The sequence below is a fragment of the Rhinatrema bivittatum genome, chromosome 1, assembly GCF_901001135.1.
Source record: "Rhinatrema bivittatum chromosome 1, aRhiBiv1.1, whole genome shotgun sequence".
Lineage (NCBI taxonomy): Eukaryota > Metazoa > Chordata > Amphibia > Gymnophiona > Rhinatrematidae > Rhinatrema > Rhinatrema bivittatum.
This window is the reverse complement of record NC_042615.1, coordinates 704,886-730,436: the sequence shown is the minus strand read 5'-3', so window position 1 is coordinate 730,436 and position 25,551 is coordinate 704,886. Positions and strand designations below refer to the sequence as shown.

The following is a 25,551-nucleotide window of genomic DNA, read 5'->3' as shown; positions in this document are numbered from 1 at the left end:
ACAACTCTTCATCAGGTCGCTGAGGAATTCCTGTTCGGTAGAAGAGACGCCAACCCAGCCTGTTGCTAATCAGTAGCAGCAGAGAGTGAGTTTCGTCCTGGAATGTTTTTGCACTCCTAATCGGTTTTTCCATGGTGCTGTGCATCGCCGCCGCTTCTTAAAGCTCCAGCAGAACACATGGAAATGCTGAATATGCATGATATGTGGCACCCCCCCGACCCCCCCCCCTTCTTAGCATCGCCTCACACCTTCACCGTGACGTGGAGGAGCAGGGTTCAGATGCCACTGCAGCGTGTTAAACTGAACCAACGCGCGTGCACAACGGGGCGTTCACGCCATCTCCACCGGAAAAAAGGATTTGTGGACCTGCAAGTTCCCTGCTTTAACGCAGCTGCTGTGGGAAACTCTGCCTCTAGTTCCTCTAAATATGTGTCAAACAATTTCTCATGCTTTATCGATAAAAAAAAAAAAAAAAATTAAAACGTTAATAAAATGTGTTCCTGCTAGTCCTGGAAATTGCAGACAAAACGTAATCAAAGATGCACAGAAACACTGCAAGCCCAACTCCAACATTCCTGAATAGACACAAATAAGTCCAAAGGTAACGAGGTATACGCTAGCGGATTTCCATAACCAAGGTTTCAGATCTGCAAATGCAGCTCCGTGTCAGAATGAAAAAGGCGGTCGCAGGAAACTTAGGGGCCTAATTACAGAACTGCATTAACAGGATCCATGCACATTAAAACCTATTCTGATATCTAGCACGCACAGCATCTCAAGAATTGTATCCAATAATTTTTTTTTTTTTTTTTTTGACAGCACCTTCTCAATAAAGAGCTGTCCAGAGCCCAAATGTCACCCCCCCCGCAGCAGGTAAAAGGTCTTCAGGGCAGGAGCGCCGTGCACTGGCCGACCTGAAGCTAATCTTCCTGCTCTGACAGGGAAGCAGTGCGTGGGGTCTGCAGCCCTTGGACCACTCTGGACTGGCTGAGGGAATGGGGGTGCGGATGCTCATACAGCGATGGGGGAAGACGGCAGCAACGCAGAACATCAGCTCTAATGGCATAGTCACAGCCGCCAGCACCACGTTGCATGCACGTCACTAGATAAGGCCCAGAGCAAGATTGTCTTTCTCGCAGACTGAAGTAGCAGCTTTGTCCCTTTCTCTCCGTTGTAAACCTTACACAGTAAGGGAATATTGCAAAATATCAGATGAGGCTGAAAGACCAAAAGTCCATGGGGTTCACACACACAAAATGTTGCACTGAATTAGCCCCCAAAATCTAAAACAGATCATTAGATAAGTTGTGCACTTACTTCCCACATCAGTCTGGTGTCCACGCTTTCATCCAGCTCATGGGAAGTCCGTTTCTCCCCTGCAAATGGGCCAAACTTTTCACCCTGAAGAGCAAAAGTTAAAATGAACAAAGTATTAGTGCAGACAGTCAGACAGGGTGCCTGCGCGTGCCACGAGGATACAGAGAAAGGGCCTCACTGCAGACAGCAGAGAAGCGTCAAGTCCTCAGAGCCGCTGTAAAAAGAAGGGGAGATTGCTTATAAAAGGCTAATGGCTCTCGTTCCCAAACAATGGTATGACTTCATCTTGCTTTTACTATGTAAGCACCTGGCTCACTTGTGCATCTTCTATTCTTTTTCCCTTCTAAAGGAACCCAATATAGGCCACAAGTAAGTGGAAGGCCACTGGTCTGATCCTTGGCAAATATTTATTCAAGGCGTGCAGAACGCAGTAGGAACTAGCATCACTGGGAAGAAGACCTAAAAGGGTGCACAGCATAGACTTCAGCTGGAACTCTGAGGCAGAAGGCGCACGACGAAACGCAGGCCGAGATTAAGGAGAAAGCAGAGTTGCTTACCTGTAACAGGTGTTCTCCCAGGACAGCAGGTTGTTAGTCCTCACGCGTGGATGGAGTCCAGCACAGAAAACATCATTGAACATGCATTATACCACATCTCTCGCAGGGTCCCAATCATTTTTATAATATAGAATTCAAGAGAGTAAAATACTAAAGGAGAAGAAACCCACGTAGTGGGATTCCAACTGCACGGGGTGGAGGGTGGGGTCGTGAGGACTAACATCCTGCTGTCCTCAGAGAACACCTGTTACAGGTAAGCAACTCTGCTTTCTCCGAGGACAAGCAGCATGGCAGTCATCACACGTGGGTGAATCCCAGGGTGGGGACCAACAGACACCCAATCAGGTACTAACGGGCACACAACTGGTTTTGTTGGTAACGAGAGGAGGGGGGGCAGCCTGAGCACAAACAACGGGCTCTAGGCAGGAACAGAGTTGGGTTCTACACCTTTAACAAGTTCTGAAGGACAGACTGGCCAAAATTACTGTCGTGTCGGCCATCCCTATCCAAACAATAATGTGATGTAAATGTGTGGAGAGAACTCCATGTTGCAATTCTGCAGATCTCCGCCATAGGAACTGCTCGCAAGTGGCCACCGACGCTGCCATGGGTCGAACAGAACGAGCCACAATGTGGCCCCCAAGATGCAGTCCTGCCTGGGCATAACAGAAGGAGATGCAGTCTGCTAGCCAATTGGAAAGTGTGTTTGGTAACAGCGATGCCCAACTTATTCCTATCAAATGAAATAAAAAAGTTGTGTGGATTGTCGTTGGGCTTCTGTCCACTCCAGATAGAAGATAACGCTCTTTTGTGGTCCAAACTGTGCAGGGCTTCTTCGCCTTAGTGCTAATGGGGTCTAGAAAAGAATGTTGGCAGGACGATGGACTGGTTAAGATGAAAGTCCGACACCGCCTTAAGCAGAAACTTAGGTGCGTATGCAAGACCACTCTATCGTGGAAAAACTTAGTGTAAGGTGGATAAGTCACTAAGGCCTGGAGGTCACTGACCCTGTGTGCTGAAGTGACCGCCACCAAAAATATGAACTCCCAGGTCAGGTACTTCAGGTCACAGGAGCCCAGCTGCTCAAAAGGGAGCATTCACTACCCCAAACCAAATAAGCGGTTACTACCCCAAACCAAATAAGTCTGATACTTCACTTTCAATGCATATCCAGCATAGCTCTCTGCTTCAACAACATGGGGGGGGGGGGGGGGGGGGGGGGGAAGAGGAAAAGAGGATTTATATTCAGGCAGCAACCAACAAGGACTGAATTACATAGTCTGGGTAAACAAATAAGTATGGGTGTACCTTGCTTGTTACGGCGGTTACTACCCCGAATCAATTAAGCCTGATACTTCACTTGGAATACATATCCAGCGCAGCTCACTGCTTCAACGGCAGGGGGGAATAAAGAAAGAGGGATTATATTCAGATAACAACCAACAAGGACTGAATGGCCCAGGCTGGGTAAACAAATAAGCGTGGGAGTAGCTTGCTTATTGCGGCAGTTACTACCCCTAACCAATTAAGCCTGATACTTCACTTAGATGCAGCTCCAGCACTGCTGTCTGCATCGATGGTGGGGGTGGAAGGTAACTAGAACCAAAAAGTACTAATAAAGGCCAAGAGTATCAGATAAGTATGAGGAAAAAAAAGTGTGAAAGCTTGCTGGGAAGACTGGATGGGCCGTTTGGTCTGCTTCTGCCGTCATTTCTGTTTCTATGTAGCTAGCTCCACATTGAGGTCCCAAGAAACAGCAGGCGTCCTTAAAGGAGGCTTCAGTTAAAGCAGACCCTGCATACAATGTACAATTATAGACTATGCAGAGATGGGCGCACCATCTACACCATAGTAGTATGCACCAATTACACTGAGATGAACTCTAATGGAGTTGGGTCTTCAAGCCAGCTTCCAATAGGTGTAAAAGGTAGTCAAGCAGTTTTTTGTGTTGTAGCAGGAAAAAGGATCTAGGGCCTTCTACTCCACAGGACTTTCTAGTGGAAGGCTTTCTAGAAGCCACTAAGACCCAAGACCCATATTCCAAGAGATTGAAAGTTGCACTATTAACCTCTCAACATCCCGCCTGGAGGATGGCATGTCACAACCTGCCTCGATCCTGTGTTATGAGATCTGGGGAAGTTCCCAGACTGACTGGTTTCTGGATGGACAACTCCTGCAGAGTGGAAACCAGACCTGTCTTAGCCAATAAGTGACTTTCAGGATCATAATCCCTTTGCCCTTGCAAAAACGTCAAGAAAGTCTTCGCTACCAATGGAGCTGGAGGATGTGTGTACAGAATACCTTTGTCCCAATACTGGGAGAGGGCATCTAAGGTGGTTTGCTGCGTGTCCTATACAGGGATCAGACCTGAGGAAACTTCCTGTTCCAAGGTGCTGCGAAACGATCCACATCCGGGCTTCCTCAGAAGCGGAAGATCTAGTTTGCGACCCCTTGGTGCAGAGACCATTCATGGGATCTTAAGGCAGAGCTCAGTCTGCTATCACATTCTCTGCTCCAGCCAAGTACTTAGCCCTGAGCACCATCCCAAGGTACAGGGTCCATGACTACATCTAGACCGCTTCCTGGCATGGGAGGTATGATCCTATACCTCCCTGCTTGTTGACATACCACATTGTCACTTGGTTGTTGGTTTGGATCAGAACAACATTGCTGAACAGCCACTCTCTGAAGCCCCTAGCTCCAGGAAATTGATTTGATAGAGATGTTCCTATAAAGACCAGTCCTATGGATTGAAGTGGAGGAGGTATTCTGTATGTTATGAGCAGAAGGCCCTAGATTGCTGAGCCCATCTACATGAGTTCCCTAACCCAGGGTGAACGCATCCATGGTGAGGACAATTTAGGTAGAGGACCTTGAAAGGAGATCCCTAGTTACAGACTTGAAATTACTCGTCACCAGGACAAAGAGTCCCAGAGAGATGAGGTGACTCAGATGCGATCCTCGAGGTTATGCGTGGCCTGGCTCCACTGCAACCTCAGAGTCCATCAGGCCTTCACAGGGATAAAAGTGCCAAGGAAGTGACATGAATTGTCACAGCCATATGGCCCAACATCCTCAATATGTGCCAAGCTGACACCTGCTGGATCTGTTGAATACCTGCCACGATGGTCATCAGGTTGATGGCCTTTTGTTGAGGCAGGGAGGCCTTGGCCTGAGCAGTGTCTAGCAGGGTTTCCAATAAACCCAGTTGAGGTGACGGGCTGAGATGGGCCCGAGGATTCTTCATTTTAGGATATGTTTTTGGAAATTCAAATGTTTTTAATTGCGCATATGATAAGTTTTGACATAAGTTTTCCGTGCCGGGCTCCATTCGATGGTATCATCCATGTGAGAGGACTTCCATCCTGCTTGTCCTCAGAAAAAATAACAGATTTACTTGCTTGTATGCAAATGCAAGAAGTCTAAAAATAAGATAGGAGTAATTTATTTATTTATTTTATTTATTTAGAAACTTTTATATACCGGTATTAGTGGGGACATCATACCGGTTCACATATTAACAAAAGATTTAGAAGTACATTTCAACAGGGGAGGCGAACTGGGCAGGGGGTTAACCTAGAGCAGTAGGGAAAATAGATTAAACAACAAGAAATCAACAAGAGGTCATAACAAGAAGACAACAATGTACATTGTGATTAGATTCCTTAATATAAGGAAAAGGGCGGTCACCTAGGGGGTATGAGCAATAGAGGGAAGGGAGGGTCTATTCTGTGTAGGCTTGGTTGAACAGGAATGTTTTTAGTTTCTTTTTGAATTTGATGGCGCAGGGTTCAAGGCGCAAGTGGACGGGTAGGGAGTTCCAGAGGGCGGGGCCGGCAATGGATATGGAGCGGTCACGGGTGGATGAGAGATGAGCTGCCTTCAAGGACGGTACATGTAGATTACCTTTGTTGGCAGATCTGGTGGCTCGGGAGGACAGGGGTGCAGTGAAAGGAGGTCAAGCCAGTTGGAGTTGTGTGTGTGGATAGATTTGTGTACTATGGTCAGGGTCTTGTAGTGTATACGGAAAAGGATGGGAAGCCAATGTAGATCCTTGAGGACAGGGGTAATATGTTCGTGTATGCGTGTGTTGGTAATGAGCCTTGCAGTGGCGTTTTGCAAAAGTTGAAGGGGTTTTATTGAAGATAAGGGGAGCCCTAGGAGGAGGGCATTACAATAGTCCAGTTTGGAGGTAAGGGTGGCTTGGATCACTGTGCGGAGATCTTGGGTGTACAGCAGGGGTCGGAGTTTCTTAAGAACGTTGAGTTTGAAGAAGCCTGCTTTGAGGATAGATTTGATTTGTGGTTTCATGCTAAGGTTGGGATCAAGGAGAACTCCGAGGTCCCTAACAGCTGGTTGACCTGAGAGGAGGTTAAGTTTAGGGTCATTAGGTATGAGGTCAGGCGGTTGCGAGGAGATGTGGAGGAGTTCCGTTTTGTTTGCGTTGAGGGCAAGCTGAAGGTTGGTGAGGAGGGAGTTGATGGCTGCAAGGCAATTTTCCCAGTGCTCCAGGGCGTCAGATATAGAGCTATGAATGGGAATGATGATCTGAACATCATCAGCATAGAGATAGAATTTGAGTTTAAGGTCAGTGAGGAGCTGGCAGAGGGGGGGGGTGATATAAATATTGAAGAGGGTTGAGGAAAGAGATGAGCCTTGCGGGACTCCTTGTTGTAAAGGGTGTGAAGCAGAGAGGTTGTTTCCAATTTTGACAGAGAACTTTCTGTTTGAAAGATAGGATTTGAACCAGGCGAGAGCTATTCCTGAGATGCCGATGCTTTCTAGCCGTGTCAGGAGGCGGGGTGGTGGCTGATGGTATCAAAAGCCGCCGAAATGTCAAGGAGGGCAAGGAGGTAGCTGTGGCCTTGGCCCAGACCTCTGAGGAGGTAGTCGGCTAGGGAGAGGAGTAGGGATTCGGTATTAAAATGTTTTCTGAAGCCAAATTGGGAAACATGGAGGATAGCGTGATCTTCAAGGTAATCCATCAGTTGCGAATTAACAACTTTTTCCATTAGCTTGGAAATAAGAGGGAGGTTGGAGATGGGGCGGAAATTGGAGGGGTCTTTAGGGTCTAGGGAGGGTTTTTTAAGAAGGGGTTTGACGACAGCGTGCTTAAGTGAGTCTGGGACCATCCCATGGGTGAGGGAGCAGTTGATAATGTCTGCTATGGCTCTAGCTATGCTGTTTTGGGATGGCTATTAGCGCTTTGGTGGGGATGGTGTCGCTAGGGTGAGAAGCTGGCTTAAGTTTACGAAGGAGGCTAATGATTTCCTTAGAGGAAGTGAAGTCAAGAGTGGCCATTGTGGGGTGGGATGAGGCGGGGATAGGAGTAAGGGTGGTGGGGGCACAGAGATTGGAGAACGGAAATCTGGAGAGGAGGTTGGCGATTTTACTCTGGAAGTAGATGGCCAGTTCCTCACATTTGGCGGCTGCCTCAGAGTCTGGTATGGTAGGAGGGATGGGGGTGATTAGAATTAATTAGAATGAATGGCACTAAATTAAGATTAACAATAACCAAAATTCTAATCCAATAATTAGTTATATCAGGGCAACTTTCAGCTCCTGTGCAGCTCAGCTAACTAACTGGATAACTTCATCTGGCTAACCAGCAGTGTATCTTAAAGAGAGCCAAATAAACTTATCCAGCTATCTTTAGGACAGGTCTGTGGCCCAACCAGAGTTAGCCGGATAACTTATCCAGCCAACACTGCTCCTCCCCCACTTATTTGGCTAGAGCCAGATAAGCAGCTGAATATGCAGGTTTTGCCATTAGACAGATAACTTAAGTTTTCCATTTAAATGGCTTTTGAATAAATCGACTTCATCATGTGTCACTCTAGACCATCATACAAAGAACTCAAAACAATGGAGGATTCAATGCATTTAGAATCATAGGTCCTTTCAAGGATACTAAGATCTGGAACAGAGTGGACCCACCTGAAGGAGTAGAGGGAATGAAAAGCGATTTAAGAAAACTTGAGGAATGGTTGAAGGTTTGGTGAGATTCAATGCCAAGAAGTGCGAAGTCAAGCATTTGGTACGTAGAAATCCAAAAGAACTGTACATGATGGAGGGGTGAAAGTCTGATGAGCATGGACTGGAAGAGAGACCTTAGGATGATACTGGCTGATGATCTGAAGGCAGTGAAGCAATGTGACAAGGTGGTGACTAAGTCCAGAAGGATGCTGAGCTGCATAGAGAGGCATAACCAGCAAGAAAGGAGGCGATAATGCTCATGTAAAGGTTGGTGGTGAGGCCTCACCTGGCACACTATGTTCAGTTCTGGAGACCGTATCTCAAAAAGGAGAGAGACAGGATGGAGGCGGTCCAGAAAAGGAAACCAAAACTGCGTGGTGTCGGAAACAAAAAAAGAGTTATAAGAAGATAATGAAGGGCCTAAATATTTATACACTGGAAGAAAGGAGAGACAGGGGTGATATGATGCAGACATATCTGAAAGGCATTAATAATATACAGGCATCAAACTTTTTTCAATAGAAAGAAAACCGTAGAACAAGGAGGTCATAATATGAAGCTTCAATGGGGTCAAGTCAGGACCAACATCAGGAAATATTTATTCACTGAATGCCCTCCCAGAGGAGGTAGTGAGGAGAAGGACGGTAGTGAAATTTAAGAGGGCATGGGATAAACACAGAGCATTCCTACAGGGTAAAATGATGGAGATGAAGAAAAGGGTAAACTGTTGACTGGGAAAACCTGCACAGAGCAACAATTACCCTAAGAATAAAATTTAAAAAAAATCAAAAACAAATGACTATTGCTGGGCAGACTGGATGGAGCACTTGGGTCTTCTTCTGCAACACTTACTAAGCTAAACCTCAGGCTAAGGTAGTTGTTAATGATTTGTCTTTGCAGTTTCCTCTTCTTTAAAGGTACTTTCCAAGGCTGTCCTTTTATTTCATTTACTGATTGAGCCTGTGGCTCATTTCATAACACAAGTGCCCTCTGTTAGTGGTTACTCAATCACAAAATATCTCAGTACGCAGATGACGTTTTGCTGTACAATCCTGGCAATGCCGTTCCCATCATTTTATCTACACTGAATAAATCTAGCACGGTTTCAGGATATAAACTGATTCTAAGTCAGTCAGAGGTTTTCCCTATTGGACCCAAGTCCGTACTGCCTCCCTGTCTCGATAGATTCAAATTGCAAAAAACCGTAGCTTAAATACTTGGGGATAATAATCACCAGGAGTTACAAACACAAAAACCCACCACACTTTGGTGCTGTTCTTACTAAACTCCTGGAGTGATCTTCCCGCAGCCTGGTCAGGACGGATTAATTATCTTAAAATGAATGTGCTGCTGCAGCTATGGTGCCTATTCCAGTATGTTCCTGGGGGGACTGTAAGGAAGCGAGTTTTACTTGGGCTAATAAACCAGCTAGAGCTGGGGGCCGATGTTCCTTGGTTAGCAAAGCTGAGGGGTGGTACAGCTCTGCCTAATCTCCAGCTTTGTTATGGAGCGGCTGGGTTAGCCCCCCTGAAGGCATGGCGGGGTAGGGCTCTATTGAGAGGGTCTTTTGGCCGGAAACGGAAGTCTTGCATCTCACCCAATAGCTAGGAAAGTTTGCAGAGGCCTGCTCAGTAACGGCTCAAACTCTTGTCAATCCAACATTAGATTTCCAGGAAAGGCAGGGGAAGGGAGGAAACCCTCATCTCTTTCTCTTATCGATCATAATGTCTCAATATGCACTTTTGGAAATCCTGGGTTTTAAATGTATCAAATAGGTTTAGGCCGCTGTTCAGGTGCGCCCTTTGACCACCTGGTTTGTCAATATAAGATTCCAGTTAACACCCGTCCTACAAACTGGGAGAGAGGGTGGATCCCTAGGACCTCTGAGTCAGGTAGAACACGCTCTATGTAAGCAATTAGGTAAAGAAATTCATTTCAAGACTGCATCAGGGCTTGGTGATACAGAAACTGGAAGGACGAAATTTGTAGAAGGACAACTGAAATACGATGAGCAAACCCCGCCCGCCCAATTTGTCGAAACAGCTAATCTCATGTTTAGACTCCTTCATCCACAGAATCAGCAGACAACGGGTGAAAGCAGTTTAAATATCCTAATAGTTCTTTTTTTGTTTAGAAATGTAATACTCCACTTCCTTCATATCCTCCCTTACAGATAAGGAAAACCTCAAACAGCCCACAACAAATCACATTATCCTTCAGTGATTTACAGAAGGGCATCAGCTGCCATCAATGGAAAAAACCTTTTCAACTGCAGTACTTCAGGCTTTTGCTACAGGTGTAGGTCAAGTCCACTTCCTAAGTGTTAGGTTCCTCTAAAAAAAATGTTTTCTACATTGCAGTAGAAAAAAAGTAGGCTAGGTGAGCTCAGCCCCAGATCAATAGTCTAATCTCATTCCGTTCTGGTACATAAGCTAGGCCATTACCAAGACTTGAGTTTACGTTATTAAGTTTCAAGGATAATTTGTTCCACATTGACCACTCTCACTTTTACCGTTGTGACGTATTTTATTGGATACATAACAGTATATATATATTTGTTTATGTCTGCTTCTTCTTTAAAGAAAGCGTTTACAAAAAATTCAATTAAAAAAAAAAAAAAAAGCTTAAAGAGAATCCTTGCCAAGCTCTCCAGTGCAAAGCAAGTTAGAGAGAGATAAATTGGTTACTGAAATCCCTGGTTCCATCCAGATCACATCGCCCCGTACTTAGGGTTTTATCTGCAGTCCTTCTTACAGAACTCTGCCCTCCTACAGCCCAGAAACAGACAACTTCCTAGGACTTTTCTTGGCCTTACAGAATGACAAAATAGGAATGATTTTAAAAGTCATGGCCAGAGCTTCTTCCAAAGCATTCTGGGAGTTTCCCAATACGTAAAAGTGAGACAGGAGTTGAAAAACCAGGACCGATTTACCCATTTAAGACATGCTGACAAGGCTGGATCCATAATTACATAAAGAAAACAAACAAAAAGTACAACCCAAATGTGAGAATCAGTGAACAGATGTGATGGCGACACCCCACAGACAGAGCAAGACTGGCAGGTTCTTAGGGCATCTTTGGGCTACAACAGCCACCTTTCCCTTGAGTTGAGCCCTTAGGTGCTGGCAGCCAACAGGAACACAAAAAGCACAAGGCACACCATGTAAGACCCAAATCTGGAGACATGAAGGTGCTCGCAGAAGTAGGGCAGGCCCACTGCAGGACTGGACAGATGAAGCAATCCAGGACCAAACAGGAACACAAACATAGGATCAAGACTCGGGAAAGTCAACTGTGAGCCTGGAACATAACTGCATCAAACAAGATGGACGCCACAGGAAGTATAGGCCATAGAGCTGGAAGGAATAAACAGATTGTCCAAGGGGTCCACCAGGGGAAAGCAAGAACTGACCCACCGGAGCACAGAGTTATGTGGCATGACAGACAGGAAATATAATTTACAACAAAAAGATTAAACAGACAAGAGACAACGTTTGTACCCCAGAGTACCTCCAAAGAGAAGACAGTCACAATGGACAAAGAGCACAAAATGGATCAGGAGAATCCACAGTCTGGAGGTGGCGAAAGAGGAGTCTTGGAGAACTGAGGGGCAGGGGAGTTCAAGAACGTGCATATACTGTGTGTGTATAGATTCTGAAAAACAAAAACAAAAAAACACATTTCAAGCACACCTCTTCCCATTTATCTAGATTTACCAATTTCAGCAACTCCAAAAGAGAACCGAAGGATAAGCTGAGTATACAGGAGTAGCTGAAGATAACAGGAAAGAATCTAAATGTTGATTCTGTCAAACTATATCCCCAATATGTTCCGCAGTGATAAAGAGGGATAATTAGTGATTCATATCTTTACATAACTACAAGGAAGCATCTCATAATGAGTTTGCAGGCAGCAATGTCATTTCTGGCAGCTGTTGGATTTATGCAAATGGTTTTTGTGATATTTAATTACATTTTAACAGACTTTACAGAATCACAATTTCATTGTAACTGTATGTACCGTACAATCCCTGGGTGCCTGTTGCATCTGTACATAGTATAAAAGTGTAAGAGAGTCACTTACTTGTAACAGGTGTTCTCCTTGGAGAAGCAGGATGCCAGCCCTCATCCGATGGAGCGTTTATGTGGAAGTTTCTACAATGTCCACTGTGCCTCACTGCGCCTCTCGTGCATGCTAACCTTCTACACGTCCGCAGGGGGGACCCTTCAATCTCATACGTTTGCACCTGAAGCGGAAGGCAACTCCAAAGGGAAACGGGCGGTTTTCATATATCCTAGCATCCTGCTGTCCTCGTAGAAACACCTTTTACAGATAAGCAAGCAGGAGGGCAGTCCTCACAAGTGGGAAACCCCTAGCTACAAACTGCCTGATAACAAGTGCCAATGGGCACAACAGGAATTTTGGTGGCAACAAGCCTTTTTTCCCATTTAAGCAAGTTTGCTTACCGTAAATGGTGTTTCCATAGATAGCAAGATGAATTAGCCATGCTGTCTGGGAGCGTCGCGACCGGGTCAGTAGGCGGAGTTTTCTCAGATAGTACAGAGTTTTGAACTCTGTACGGCTGCAAGGTGAGGTTCCCGCACATTTGCCTTGTTTACCTCAGTCTCTTGACACCAAGCGAGATGTACGTGGAAATAGGTTTTGCGTATTTGTAGGACTGTCTAGGGAGGTGGGCTGGGAACGCATGGCTAATTCATCCTTGCTATCTACGGAAACATCGTTTACGGTAAGCAAGCTGCTTCTTCCCAGCGATAACAGACTGAATTAGCCATGCTATCTGGAGTCCCAAGCTCCTGGGTGGTGTCCAGGTATTTTGTTCTTTAGATTAGGACTCTACCCCTCAATAAGGTAGACAGTCTTATTTAGGTGCAAGGGTTGACAGAATTGCCGAACCCATGGCTGCATTCAGAAGAGGTTTGCTGTTCGAGACAGTAGTGTGCTGTGTGAAAGTGTGGAGAGAGAAGACCAAGTTGCTGCTTTGCAAATGTCTATCAGCGTAACGTTCCTGAAATGTGCAACAGACATAAGAACATGCCACCACTGGATCAGACCAAGGGTCCATCAAGCCCAGCATCCTGTTTCCAACCAGTGGCCAATCCAGGCCATAAGAACCTGGCAAGTACCCAAAAAACAGTCTATTCCATGATACCGTTGCTAGTAATAGCAGTGGTTATTTTCTAAGTCAACTTAATTAATAGCAGGTAATGGACTTCTCTAAAGAACTTATCCAATCCTTTTTTAAACAAAGCTATACTAACTGCACTAACCACATCCTCTGGCAACAAATTCCAGAGTTTAATTGTACGTTGAGTAAAAAAGAACTTCTCCGATTAGTTTTAAATGTGCCACATGCTAACTTCATGGAGTGCCCCCTAGTCTATGTCCAAAAGAATAAATAACAGATTCACATCTACCCGTTTCTAGACCTCTCATGATTTTAAATACCTCTATATATCCCCCCTCACCCGAACTGAAGTAGATGCCAAACCAGCAATGTAAGAGAGTGGAGGTATTCGGGAGATGGGGTTACTGATGTAGAGTAAGGGTCCAGTCTTTTTGGTTTGCACTTCCCAGCATTGTTACGCCTGGTGGAAGGTTTTCTGGATGCAATGAGAATGTCCTCAAGTTGAGATGGGAGTCCTAGACGGTTTAATTACGTGCCGCTCAGCCTCCATGCAGTCAGATGCAGGGATCGATGCATCGGATGAAGGAGGGATCCCCCTTCCTGAGTTAACAGATGGGGATGGTTTTCTAGGAGAATCGGTGGGCAAATGGATAGTCTCATGAGATACACATACCATGGCTGCCTTGGCCAGGAGAGGGCTATGAGGATCATGTCCTTTGCATCTCTCATGCATTTTTGTATTGTTTGGATATTAGTGGAATGGGAGGGTAAGTGTAGAGTAGACCCTCCGCCCATGGAACGAGGAAAGCATCTGGAGCGTAATGAAGCTTGCTTGGGTTGATGGAGCAAAATGTCTTTGTTTGCCGGTTTGCTCTCTGTGGAAAAGAGGTCTATGGTTTGGAAAGCCCCACTGTTGGAATATGCTTGATGCTACTTCCCGATTCAAAGTCCACTCGTGTGGATGGAAAATTCTGCTAAGGCAGTCCGCTGTTACATTATCTAATCTGGGAAGGTAAGTGGCTTGTATCAAGACTTGGTTCAATATTGCCCAAGTCAGTATGCGAATTGCCTTCCAACAGAGTATCCAGGAACCTGACCCTCCTTCCTTGTTTACACAGAATATGGCTACCTGGTTGTCTGCGTATACCATGAGATGTTTTCATCGAAGTGGGAAGAGATGGTTTGAAGTGCTTTCCAAATGGCTCGAAGCTCCAGGAGATTGATCTGATAGTTGGTCCCCTGAAGAGACCAGCGACCTTGAGGTTTTAAGTCGTTTAAATGGGTTCCCCCCAGCCCTTTCTGGAGGCATCCGTCGTGAGAGAGATTTGGTGAGGAGGCAACTGAAATGGTGCTCCTAAGGACAGGTGGTTGGTGTTTATCCACCATTGAATGTCTGTGCGCATTTGTTTGGTAAGACATACTCTGGTTGAAAGTGGTTGCCAGTACTGTGACCCACTGATTCTTGAGGCCCCATTGTAGGCGACGCATGTGCAGTCTTGTGTATGGGACAACATGGATGGCTGCTGCCATATGACCCAGCAGTTGAAGAATTTGGCGTGCCGATGCATGCAATTGATTGAATAGACGCTGAGCAAGAGAGGACAGAGTTTGAATCCTGTTGCGTGGGTAGGTAAGCTTTTTGTTGCGCTGTATTGATGAGAGCCCCAATGAACTGTAGAGCTTGTGTTGGTTGCAGGTGGCACTTTTCGTAATTGATTATAAATCCCAATGTCTGAAGACAATTGATTGTTTGGAACACGTGATTTTTCAAGGTAGTTAGATCCGATGCTACCAACAGCCAGTCATCGAAATAGGGAAAAATCTGTATCAAGAGCTGTCGGAGATGAACCACCACCACTGCTAAACATTTCGTGAATACCCTCGGGGCTGAGGAGAGGCCAAAAGGTAGACCCTTGAATTGATAGGGGTTGTTATGAATTTGGAAACAAAGATAATGCCAGGAGGAAGGGTGCATGGGTATATGGGAATACGCATCCTTCAGGTCTATGGAGCATAGCCAGTCTTTGGGTTGTAGAAGAGGAAGAATACTCTTAAGAGAGATCATCTTGAATTTTTCTCTCTCTCGATGTGTTTGTTGAGGTTCTTCAAATCTAAGATTGGTCGAAGACCTCCGGACGTTTTTGGAATGAGAAAATAGGGGGGAGTAAAACCCTTGATTTTTTGATGAGATTGGGATTGTTCAAATTGAGTTCTACAACTGTAGATTGACTAACTGTTCCTGAAGGTCTCTGGCGTGGTTTGATGTATTCCGTAGAGGGGGGGAACATGAGGGAGGAGTGGAAGAGTTAGAAAGTTTAATTGGTAACCCTCTCTTATGATGTTCAGTACCCAGGGATCTGAAGTAATCGCTTCCCAACTGGCATAAAAATGTTGAAGGCGGCCCCCTATGTAATGCGATGGAGGAGGCTCGGGGTAGCTCAAAAAGATGGCGTCTGCTATTGAGGAGCTGCTGGAGTTTGTTTTTTAGCATGTGGTTGGTGCGAGCGTCCACGGGAGGGATGAGCCTGTGGTTGGTAACGCTGATGGGGGAAATATTACGTTCTATAAGTGTTGTATGGTTTGAAAGGTGCCCTTGCATAAGGCCATCTTCTGAATGAAGGGTAGAATCTTCTAGAAGAGGCAGAAGGGTCTGTCGTGATATCAAAGACTGAACCAAAGCATTCTGTTCTTTCAAAAGGGTAACCGTTTTACCAAAAAGATTGTCTCCAAGACAATGTATATCAACCAACTTGTCATGGACATCATCACGTATTGAACTGGCTGTCAACCATCCATGTGCCATGCTGCTATTGCTGTAGCTGAGGATCTAGCAGAAAATTCAAATGATTCATAAAGAGATCAAAATAAATGTCGAAGACCTTCCTCTATAAATGGCTGTGGTAAGGAGTTATTCGAGGTTAGATATTTGGGACGTAATCTCTGTAGACATTCAAATAGATATTGGATTACATAAAACTGATGGTCCTGGATTTTTGTGGCTAGCATGGACGAATGGTACACCTTACGGCCAAAGTCATCCATTGATTTATGGTCCTTGCCCGGTGGTGAATTTGCATGAAGTTTTGATCTTTTGGCACTAATAATGCAGATTCACTACTACGGAGTTGTGGGGTAATTGTATGAACTCAGATCGTGGAGTTTTGCATACAGTATTTTAAGTCTGTTTTCCTTGATACAGCTGTGGTGGTAAAGGGTTTCTCCCACATCTTATGCAGAACAGCATCTAGTACCGCATGTGGTGGCAGAGCTGTGGGTTCTGGTGGCATTTCAAAATTTTTTTGAATCCCTAGAACCTCTGCACGAGGGTTGGGAACCTTTCCCGTTTCAATATTTAATAGAGATCCTACTTTCTCGATAAACTTTGCGTAGGACAAATCTTCGGGAGGGGAATAAGGTTCCGGAAGCCACTCAGGAGGATCTGATGGGAATCCAGTAGATGAGGACTGTGACAATGTAGACCATTGTGAATGCGGAGGATCCGGTCGATCTGGGATTGGAGTCTGTTCTTCCAGTTGACTTGGACGTAGAGGAATTGGAATCACCGGAGGAGAAGATGGTGAGGATGGAATTGGAAGCTGAGGATGCGTGGCCTTCAGATCCTGGAAAAAGTATTTAAACACCAATGAAATTTGTGACATTGCCTTTGATGCGAGGCTAAGCTGTGAAGGTGCTGGCAAAAGAGTTGGAGGTGGAGGCAATGCTCCCAGAAGCAAGTCCTCAGAAGGTTGGCATGGTTCTGGGAGATGGAGTGAATGAGGTTGACTCAGAGAAGACCAATCAGAATGAGAACCTTCTGCACTTGGTTAGAATGAGAAACTACTTCTACGTCAGAATCTGTTTGTGGAGATTCAGACGGCTGGATATGTTTGTTTTGGATGTCTTTTTGCATGGTGTTGCCCTTGAATTGAAGATTGTGCAGAGGCAGGTGTTGGAGCTGTAGGTCGAGCGTAGTGTTCCGCATGTTTTGCGTCACCATGTTTGGAGCTGTGAAGTTTGGAATGCTTCCTTTTTAAAATATCACTATGTGATGTCCCATCTGGTGATACAGCTCTTCCTGATCTCGGTGCCTATGCATCGTATTGCCTCGGCCGCTTTGACTTTCCATGCTCCGAATGCTGTGGCGTCGAGGAGCGGGAACGAGCGGGTACAGAGCCCTGTGACCCGAACGGCACATGAAGGGACTTTTTCTTTAGAGGAGTCAAGGCCTCGACATCTTTTCAGTGACCCTGGTGGTGGTACCAACCTGGCCGAAGCACCTTCCAGCGACGTTTATCTTCTGGCTTGAGTTTTCTTCACTTTCTTCGCCAGGCCCGGTGAAGAGTGAGGAGATCTTAAGTGTGCAATTTTTTTCAGCACGTTGTCTTCGGGCCTGGGGCAAAATCCAACCACAGACTCGACATCAGGCTGGGTCATGTTCCGGGCCCAAACAGATATAACAGCATAAATAAAACATACATAAAACAAATAAAACAATACAATAAACAAAAACAAATAAAACAGACTGAAATAATTCTCCTGGATAAGAAAAACACACCAATACCCCCACAACTGCTCAACAGAGAGCCAAAGACAGCAATCTCACATGCTCGTAACTTAGGAGTAATCATTGACAAAGAATTACCTTCAAAACCACATCATGAATAAAATTAAGGAAGGATACTACAAACTACTCACACGATGATTAAAACCTTTCCTTACTCCAGATGACTTCAGAACAGTCCTTCAACTACTCTTTTCCAACCTCGATTATTGCAACTCCCTACTATTTGTATTACCACTCTCCACCATCTGCCCACTACAAATCTTACAAAACATTGCCGCTAGAACAAAAAAGCACAATCATATTACACCAATTCTAATAGCTTTACATTGGCTCCCAATAAAACAGCGAATAGATAACAAAATATTGACAAAACTGCACAAAACTATTTACGAAGATCAAACCAACTGGTTAAGTAAATCAATAGAATACACACACCTCAACGAAACCTCCGCTCAACCAACAAAGGCCTTCTGAAAATCCCACCTATGCACTCCAAACAACTAACCTCAACCCGTGAAAGAGCCATATCCCTCGGCAGCCCCAAACTCTAGAACACCCTCCCAAATGAACTAAGAAATCAACCAGACCTAAAAACCTTCAAAAAGGACCTTAAAACCTGGATGTTCACCAAAGCCTACCAGAACACCCAATGACTCTGACCCAAAATATAACACAAATCTTGACTGAAACTTCCTTGCACCCACCCAATTAGCCTACTTTCAGATCCCCACTATGTTCCCCTTACTACGTTTAGAATATCCCCCTCAATCTTAATAATACTTTAAAATGGTCGCTGTATGTATAAATGAATGCTGTTTGTATATCAATGCATCTACTAATCCTCTAATACCTTATCCATCGAATACGAGTTATTCAAAATGAATATGTTATTAATCCCCATCCTAACCTAACATCTTACCCATCGAAAACGGTAACCGTTGTGATGGTGAAACCGAATGACGGTATATAAAACTCGATAAATAAATAAAAAAAATAACAATAATTATGTCCATCTGTTATGGGCATAATGTTCCCCGCATTGACAATATTTGAAGCCTGATGGCTTAGGAGCCATCACTGCCAAGAAGGAAAAAATTGAGAAAAAATCTTCAGAAACGAGGAGAGAGAAAAAAAACCCACGTGCAGTCCTGCTCGTGGAAAAAAAAAGACTGCAGTAAAAAATGGCAATCGCACTGGAACCTCATCGTGCAGTCGTACAGAGTTCAAAACTCTGTACTGTGAGAAAAACTCCACCTACTGACCCAGTCGCAATGCTCCCAAACAGCATGGCTAATTCAGCCTGCTATGCTGCTATCCCACATCAAATCACTTCTAAAAGGGGGTTTCTACAAACTCCAAATCCTCAAAAAACTGAAGCCTCTCCTCCACGCCCATGACTTCCGCACTGTTATGCAGACCACCATACTATCAAAACTCGACTACTGCAACTCCCTCCTCATAGGCCTCCCAGCCTCCACTATCAAACCCCTTCAAATCCTACAAAATACGATGGCTAGAATCCTAACAAACACTAGAAAAACTGATCATATCACTCCCATACTACAAGATCTCCACTGGCTCCCCATTACCTTCCGTTCCCAATACAAAACACTCACCATCCTTCATAACACGTTACACAAAAACAACTCTCCCTGGCTCGAAGATATGCCACACTTCCGTCAAGCCAACCGCCCCACCAGAAACTCCCTTTCAGGCACCCTCCACACCCCCTCACTCAAAATTGCTCACCTCACGACCACCAGAGAAAGAGCCTTCTCCATTGCTGGCCCCACCCTCTGGAACTCCCTTCCCACCGAACTCCGTTTAGAACCATCCCTGAGCCAATTCAAAAAGGGAATCAAAACTTGGCTTTTTAAACAGGCCTACCCCAACTCCTCTCAATGCTAATCAGTGAACTCTTCCGAACCACTTCAGCTCCCTTCCCTGCCCCATCCCCAGCGCCCCACTACCAGGGGAAACCTGGAACAAAAACAGAAAGCTCTAGGAGAGAAAGGAGTTTGGTTCTGCACCTCAAACAAATTCCGCAGGACTGGCTAAACCTACTGTTGAATCTGGAGTCTGTCCAAACACAGTAGCCAGACGTACAATTCTCTTCCACATATTCACATCACAGCTTTGCAGATTTCCTCCATGGGAAAATGATTGCATAGCATGACTTAAGAGTGAGCCTTGATATGGCCCACCAGATTCAGATCTGCCTGGGCATAGCAGAAGGAAATGCAATCTGCTAGCCAGTTAGATAAAGTTTTCTTTGGCAACAGCTATCCACAGTTTGTTGGTATCAAAAGAGACAAATAACTTGGATGAACTTTCTATTCCAGGTAGAAAGCCAATGCTCTCTTGCACTCCAAACTGTTCAATCTTTGTTCACCTTGGAAGACATGTGGCCTGGCAAAGAATGACTGACTAGACAAGACGGAATTCCAACACCACCTTAGGACCACCACCACAGAACCACCCTATCATGATGAAATCTGGTATAAAGGTAGATAAGATAGTAAAGTCTGGAACTCACTGACCCTGCCTGCTGAAGTGACTCCACCAAAAACACAAACCTTCCAGATCAGTTACTTCATGTCACAAAAGTGCTGTGGCTCAAAGGGAGCTTTCATATCTCCCCTACCTTAACTTTCCTCTAGGGTATAAATGTTTAGATCTTTAGGTCTTATCACCATATGCTTTAGAACGAAGACCACTGACCATTTTAATAGCCATCCTCTGGACCGACTCCATCTTGTGGAGATGCAGCCTCCACAACTGTACACAGTATTCCAAATGAGGTCTCACCAGGGATGTATATAAGGGCTGTAACCTGCCTGCCTAGCCCTGATGGCGATAGTCTTCCATTGTGGAAAGAACACTTTAACCTGAGCTGTGTCTAGCAAAACTCCAATGAACTGCGTTGACAGATTGAAGTGGGATTTGGGGATAGTTGAGAATAAACTCTAATAACTTCCAACACCTGGATGGTCTTGCTCATCAATTTTGTGGCACCCTCCTGTGATGTCAAATATATAATAAAAAAGAAATGGAACTATCATCAGGAGGTGAGGGAAATGGGTGACTGCGATGTGTGACCACGCCCCTCCAAGTTCCTACCTTATGCCTTTGTTAACAATTTTATTATAAATGTTCTCTGTATTTGACCATGGAAATATTTTTTCCTGCTTTTTCTGTTTTATGTAAACCGGTATGATTTGCATTTTAATGTAAGAATGTCGGTATATAAAAATTATAAATAAATAAATAAATAAATAAATATACTCAAGAACATGAAGCCTTCTTCTCACCCCTCAGACCACATTACTACAAAACTTCTACTCTCCATTCCAAACACCATTTCCAAACCAATAACAGAAATTATTACCTGTTCCCTAGCCCAAGGATCAGTACCTGACCCGTTGAAACTCACCACCATTAAATCACTTCTAAAAGAAACCTAACCTGGATCCAGAGATCCCGCCAACTTCCGTCCATAGCTAACCTTCCTTTCATCGCAAAACTTATGGAGAAAACTGGTCAACACTCAACTCTCTGACTATCTAGACAATCACAAGATTCTTTACCCTGCTCAGTTTGGATTCCGAAAATCATTAAACACAGAATCCCTCTTAATCTCACTCACTGACAATATTCTCATGGGTCTAGACAAAGGACAATCTTACCTACTGGCTTTACTGGACATTTCAGCGGCGTTTGACACAGTAAATCATTCCATTCTCATTAACCGCCTGGTTGACATTGGTATCTCAGGCTCTGCCCTTAGCTGGTTCAAGTCCTTCCTTAGCAATAGAAACTACAAGGTCAGAATAAACAAAGATTCCCACCCCATAAGCTCCTCACATGGAGTTCTTCAAGGTTCTTCTCTCTCTCCTACTCTTTAACATATCTTCTCCCCTTCTGCCAGCTCCTTGCAAATCTAAAATTAACACATTACATTTATGCAGACGATGTACAGACACTGATCCCCATAACAGATTCCATCACCAAAACTCTTAACTTTTGGAACAGCTGTCTAAATTCAATCAACCTTCTACTCTCCAGCCTCAACCTAGTCCTTAACACTTCAAAAATGGAACTCCTCCTCATATCTACTAACAACATTAACTTCCCCATCAACAACCTCACGACAGCCACAACAACACACGTAAGAGATCTTGGAGCTACACTAGACAACCGACTGAACTTCAAAAAAATTCATCAACAATACAACAAAAAAATGCTTCTATAAACTTCACATTCTAAAAAGGCTCAGACCTCTCCTTGCATGATTTCCGCACGGTTCTCCAAGCCACGCTATTCTCAAAAATTGACTATTGTAACTCTCTCCTTCTTGGCCTCCCAGCAACCTCCACTAAAACCTTTGCAGAGGCTCCAGAACGCCGCCGCAAGGATACTAACCAACTCTAGTCGAAGAGAACATATCACACCCATTCTCAAGAATCTACATTGGCTTTATTTTATTTTTATTTAAAATTTTTGTATACCGACATTCGTTAAGCAAACATCACATTGGTTTCCATGTAACATAACTGGCCAACAGGGCTTTACAATGAAACTGATAAGGGAACTGGGTAGTGGGAAGAGGGGGGAGAACGAATGGGGAATACTGTACAAATATATAATCGTAATAAAATGGTTAAATATAAGCAATGAAAAATTATATACAAGTATTATATACTTGTGTATAATGAAAAATTATATACAAGTAAATTATTTACAATAAAAAGTTCAGGGGAGGAGTTTGGAGGGGGAAAGGGGGGAAAGGTGGTATGCTTGGGGGGCGAGCGGGGGGGAGATAGGTAGTATGCTTGAGGGGCAAGGGGAGGGGCGGGGGAGGGGTATGGGAGAGAGGGTGTAACAAGCATGGGGGTTCATGTGTAGGCTCATGTGAAAAGCCAAGTCTTGAGATTTTGTCTAAATTTTTTGGCGCAGGTCTCATGGCGTAGGTGGGTGGGAATAGAGTTCCCACCCACCTACGCCATGAGAATAGGTGGGAATAGGTCTCATGGCGTGGGTGGGTGGGAATAGAGTTCCCACCCACCTACGCCATGAGAATAGGTGGGAATAGGTCTCATGGCGTGGGTGGGTGGGAATAGAGTTTCCATAGGGAGTGAGTGGGAATAGAGTTCCATAGGGAGGGTCCAGCTAGGGATAGCGCACGTTGTTTGGTGGTTGTTAGGTGGTAAAGTTTGGGAGATGCAGTGTGAATATTTGCTGTGTAGGGTTGTTCTAGTAGGTCTGGAGGAGAAAACTGATGTGTAAACTGTCTGATGGGCTTCCCATCAATTTCCGAATCCTTTACAAATCCCTCATCATCATACACAAAACCATCCACAAGCAGTCTTCTCTCCAGCTAAAAATACCGTTCCTCGTGCACTCCTCCACAAGACCAATCAGAACTGCCTACAAAGCAACTCTCCACTCCCCCCGCCCCCCACTAAGACTACGCTTCACCCCTCATTAAGGAAACGCGCCTTCTCCAGCACCGGACCTTCCCATTGGAACGCTTTACCCCCAGACCTACACCAGGAACAATGCCTGCTTACCTTTAGAAAGAAATTGAAGACCTGGTTATTCTTAAAAGCCTTTCCTTAATAACCTGCGACACTAATACAGACTACGGATGCAGTTATCGTGCAAAACTTGCTGTAATAACGTTTAATTTTCTTTCCCTTCCCCGACCCCAAGTTTCTTTTCCCCCCCACCTCCTCCCTCATAGCCCTGTCCTTCCTTAATATCCGAGCTAAGTGCAGAGCTAGGCTCGAAGTTATCTATACCCTCTTCAAGGTTTACTGTATTTATTTTGATTACCACTTGATATATGTTATGTTTTTCTCTATTTTCTATTACTTATATGTAATTTTTTTCCTAAATTTGGTTCCAAGATACCTGTTATTTGTAACTTTCCCAAGGTTTGGTTCGAAGTAAACCAGTGTGATAAGAATCTTTGTCTTGAACGTCGGTATAGTAAAAAAGATGAAAATAAATAAATAAATCAATAGATAAATGTATCTTGACCAGACAATCATCCAAGCAGAGATACACATGCGCTTCCACAGACTCACAGGGCAGACACTTGGTCAAAGGGCAATAAGCAATACTGGAAGTATTGGTCCCCTAACACGAATCTGAGATATTTCCTGTCATGATGTAGTATCTCTATGCGCATGTAAGCATCCTTCAGATCGAGAAAGTGAAGACCAAAACTGAAGGATTTCAAAGGGGCGTGGGATAAACACTGTGGATCCATAAAGTCTAGAGGATGTGAATGAAGAGAAGATGCAAGGGGGTGGCTTGCGGGAATGACAGCTACTACTTGGAGATTAATATGTTATTTATTTATTTATTTATTTATTTTGTATACCGACATTCGATCGAGATATCACATCGGTTTCCAGATAATAGGTTGAATAGAGCCGGAACTGCCCTATTTTTACATTGTAACAAGATAACAGTTGATTAAACAATTAATATAAGGAACATTGTAACATATGGATAAAATTAAAATTAAATATTAAATGTGAGTATATAGAAGTGGCATATAGCCTATATACAGTATGTACAATATGACTTGGTTACGAGTAGGGTGGGGGACAGGGAAAAAGGGAGGATAGAAAGGGGGAGGAGGGGTTATGAGTTCGTGCAGGATAGAAGTTATGCGGTAAGGCTTTCAAGAGCGTTTATTTTGGGATGTTGGGGTTCAGGAGGGAATGCTTTCAAGAACAGCCATGTTTTGAGCTGTTTTTTTAAAGACTTGCGGTGAGGGTTCGTTTCTGAGCTGTGGGGGGAGGGAGTTCCACAGGGTAGGGCCAGCTATTGTAATGGCTCGTTTGCGTGTTGTATTGAGGTGAGCATTTTTAAGAGTTGGGATGGAGAGGAGACCTGAGTTGGAGGATCTGAGATTTCTGTGTGTGATATATGGTTGGATGGTGTTGTTTAGCCAGACCATTCTGTTGTTGTTTATTTTTTTGTGGAGAAGGGTGAGGGTTTTTATACCCTTTAATACCCTTTAATACCCTTATTCAATAAACATACACACGGTTAATGCGACTGCAACATTGCTCTATGCTTCAACGGCAAGAGGAAATGTGGAAAAAAGGATTTGCATTTACAAAAAAGTGGGGGGAATAGCTTGCTTGTTGCAGCAGTTACTACCCCAAATCAATTAAGCCTGGAATACATATCCAGTGCAGCTCACTGCTTCAACGGCATGGGGGAATGAAGAAAAGGGGATTTATATTCAGACAACAACCAACAAACAAGGACTGAATTGCACAGGCTGGGTAAACAAATAAGCATGAGAGTAGCTTGCTTATTGCGGCAGTTACTACCCCTAACCTGAATCCAGTTTCCCTTAAACCTTGCCATAGAAGCAGACAGCAATGTTGGAAGTGCATCAAAAGCATCAGCTTTAGTGATTAAGGGTAGTAAAAGCCACATCAGCAAGTTAGCCCCATGTTTGTGTGTTCCCCAAACCATAAGACTCGGGGTTGCTGTCTGAATCCAATGCCCCTTCTCCCAGGAGTGGGGGAAGGGACTTGTTGGAGAAGGGGCAGGAAACAGAGGGAAGAGGGAGGGTGAAGGCCTAGTTGGGGCGGGTGACAGAGCAATGGCAGGGGCAGACTGTGCTTGGGGGAGGGGGGGGCAGACAGGGCGCTTGTCCAAGGGGGCGGGGCCGCCGGCACACTGACCTTGCGCACTCTGCGCGCCGTGTACAGCCCCATGCCGTCCTGCACGCTGGACGCCTTCAGCGAGAAGCGCTCCGGTACGTACATGCCCAGCATTTTCATGGCCTGCCCCGGGGTGCGAGCCGCTCCCTCTCACATCGCCGGCGCTTTGCTTCCCGAGGGAGTTTGACCCTCCTCTCTCGCTGTCCCCTCGTTCCTTCCTGACCAATCAGGAAGCGGCCGGGCGCAGGGATAGGACGGACTCCTCTCAGCTGCAGCCTATCAGATGCGCGCTCTCCT

The 25,551-nt window shown here is 44.8% G+C and overlaps 1 protein-coding gene across 1 annotated transcript in view; it reads right to left on the bottom strand.

The window, feature by feature from the left end:
* Positions 1 to 25,445, bottom strand: part of PRDM5 (PR/SET domain 5) — a 370,296-nt gene extending 344,851 nt beyond the window's left edge. Inside the window, exons 1-2 of the mRNA XM_029601140.1 lie at positions 25,276 to 25,445; positions 1,318 to 1,401 (exon numbers count right to left, since the gene is read on the bottom strand). Coding sequence (XP_029457000.1) covers positions 1,318 to 1,401; positions 25,276 to 25,374 — 183 coding nt within the window. The 5' untranslated portion in view covers positions 25,375 to 25,445. The remainder of the gene's footprint in view (positions 1 to 1,317; positions 1,402 to 25,275) is intronic.
* Between the last annotated feature and the right edge of the window lie 106 nt (positions 25,446 to 25,551).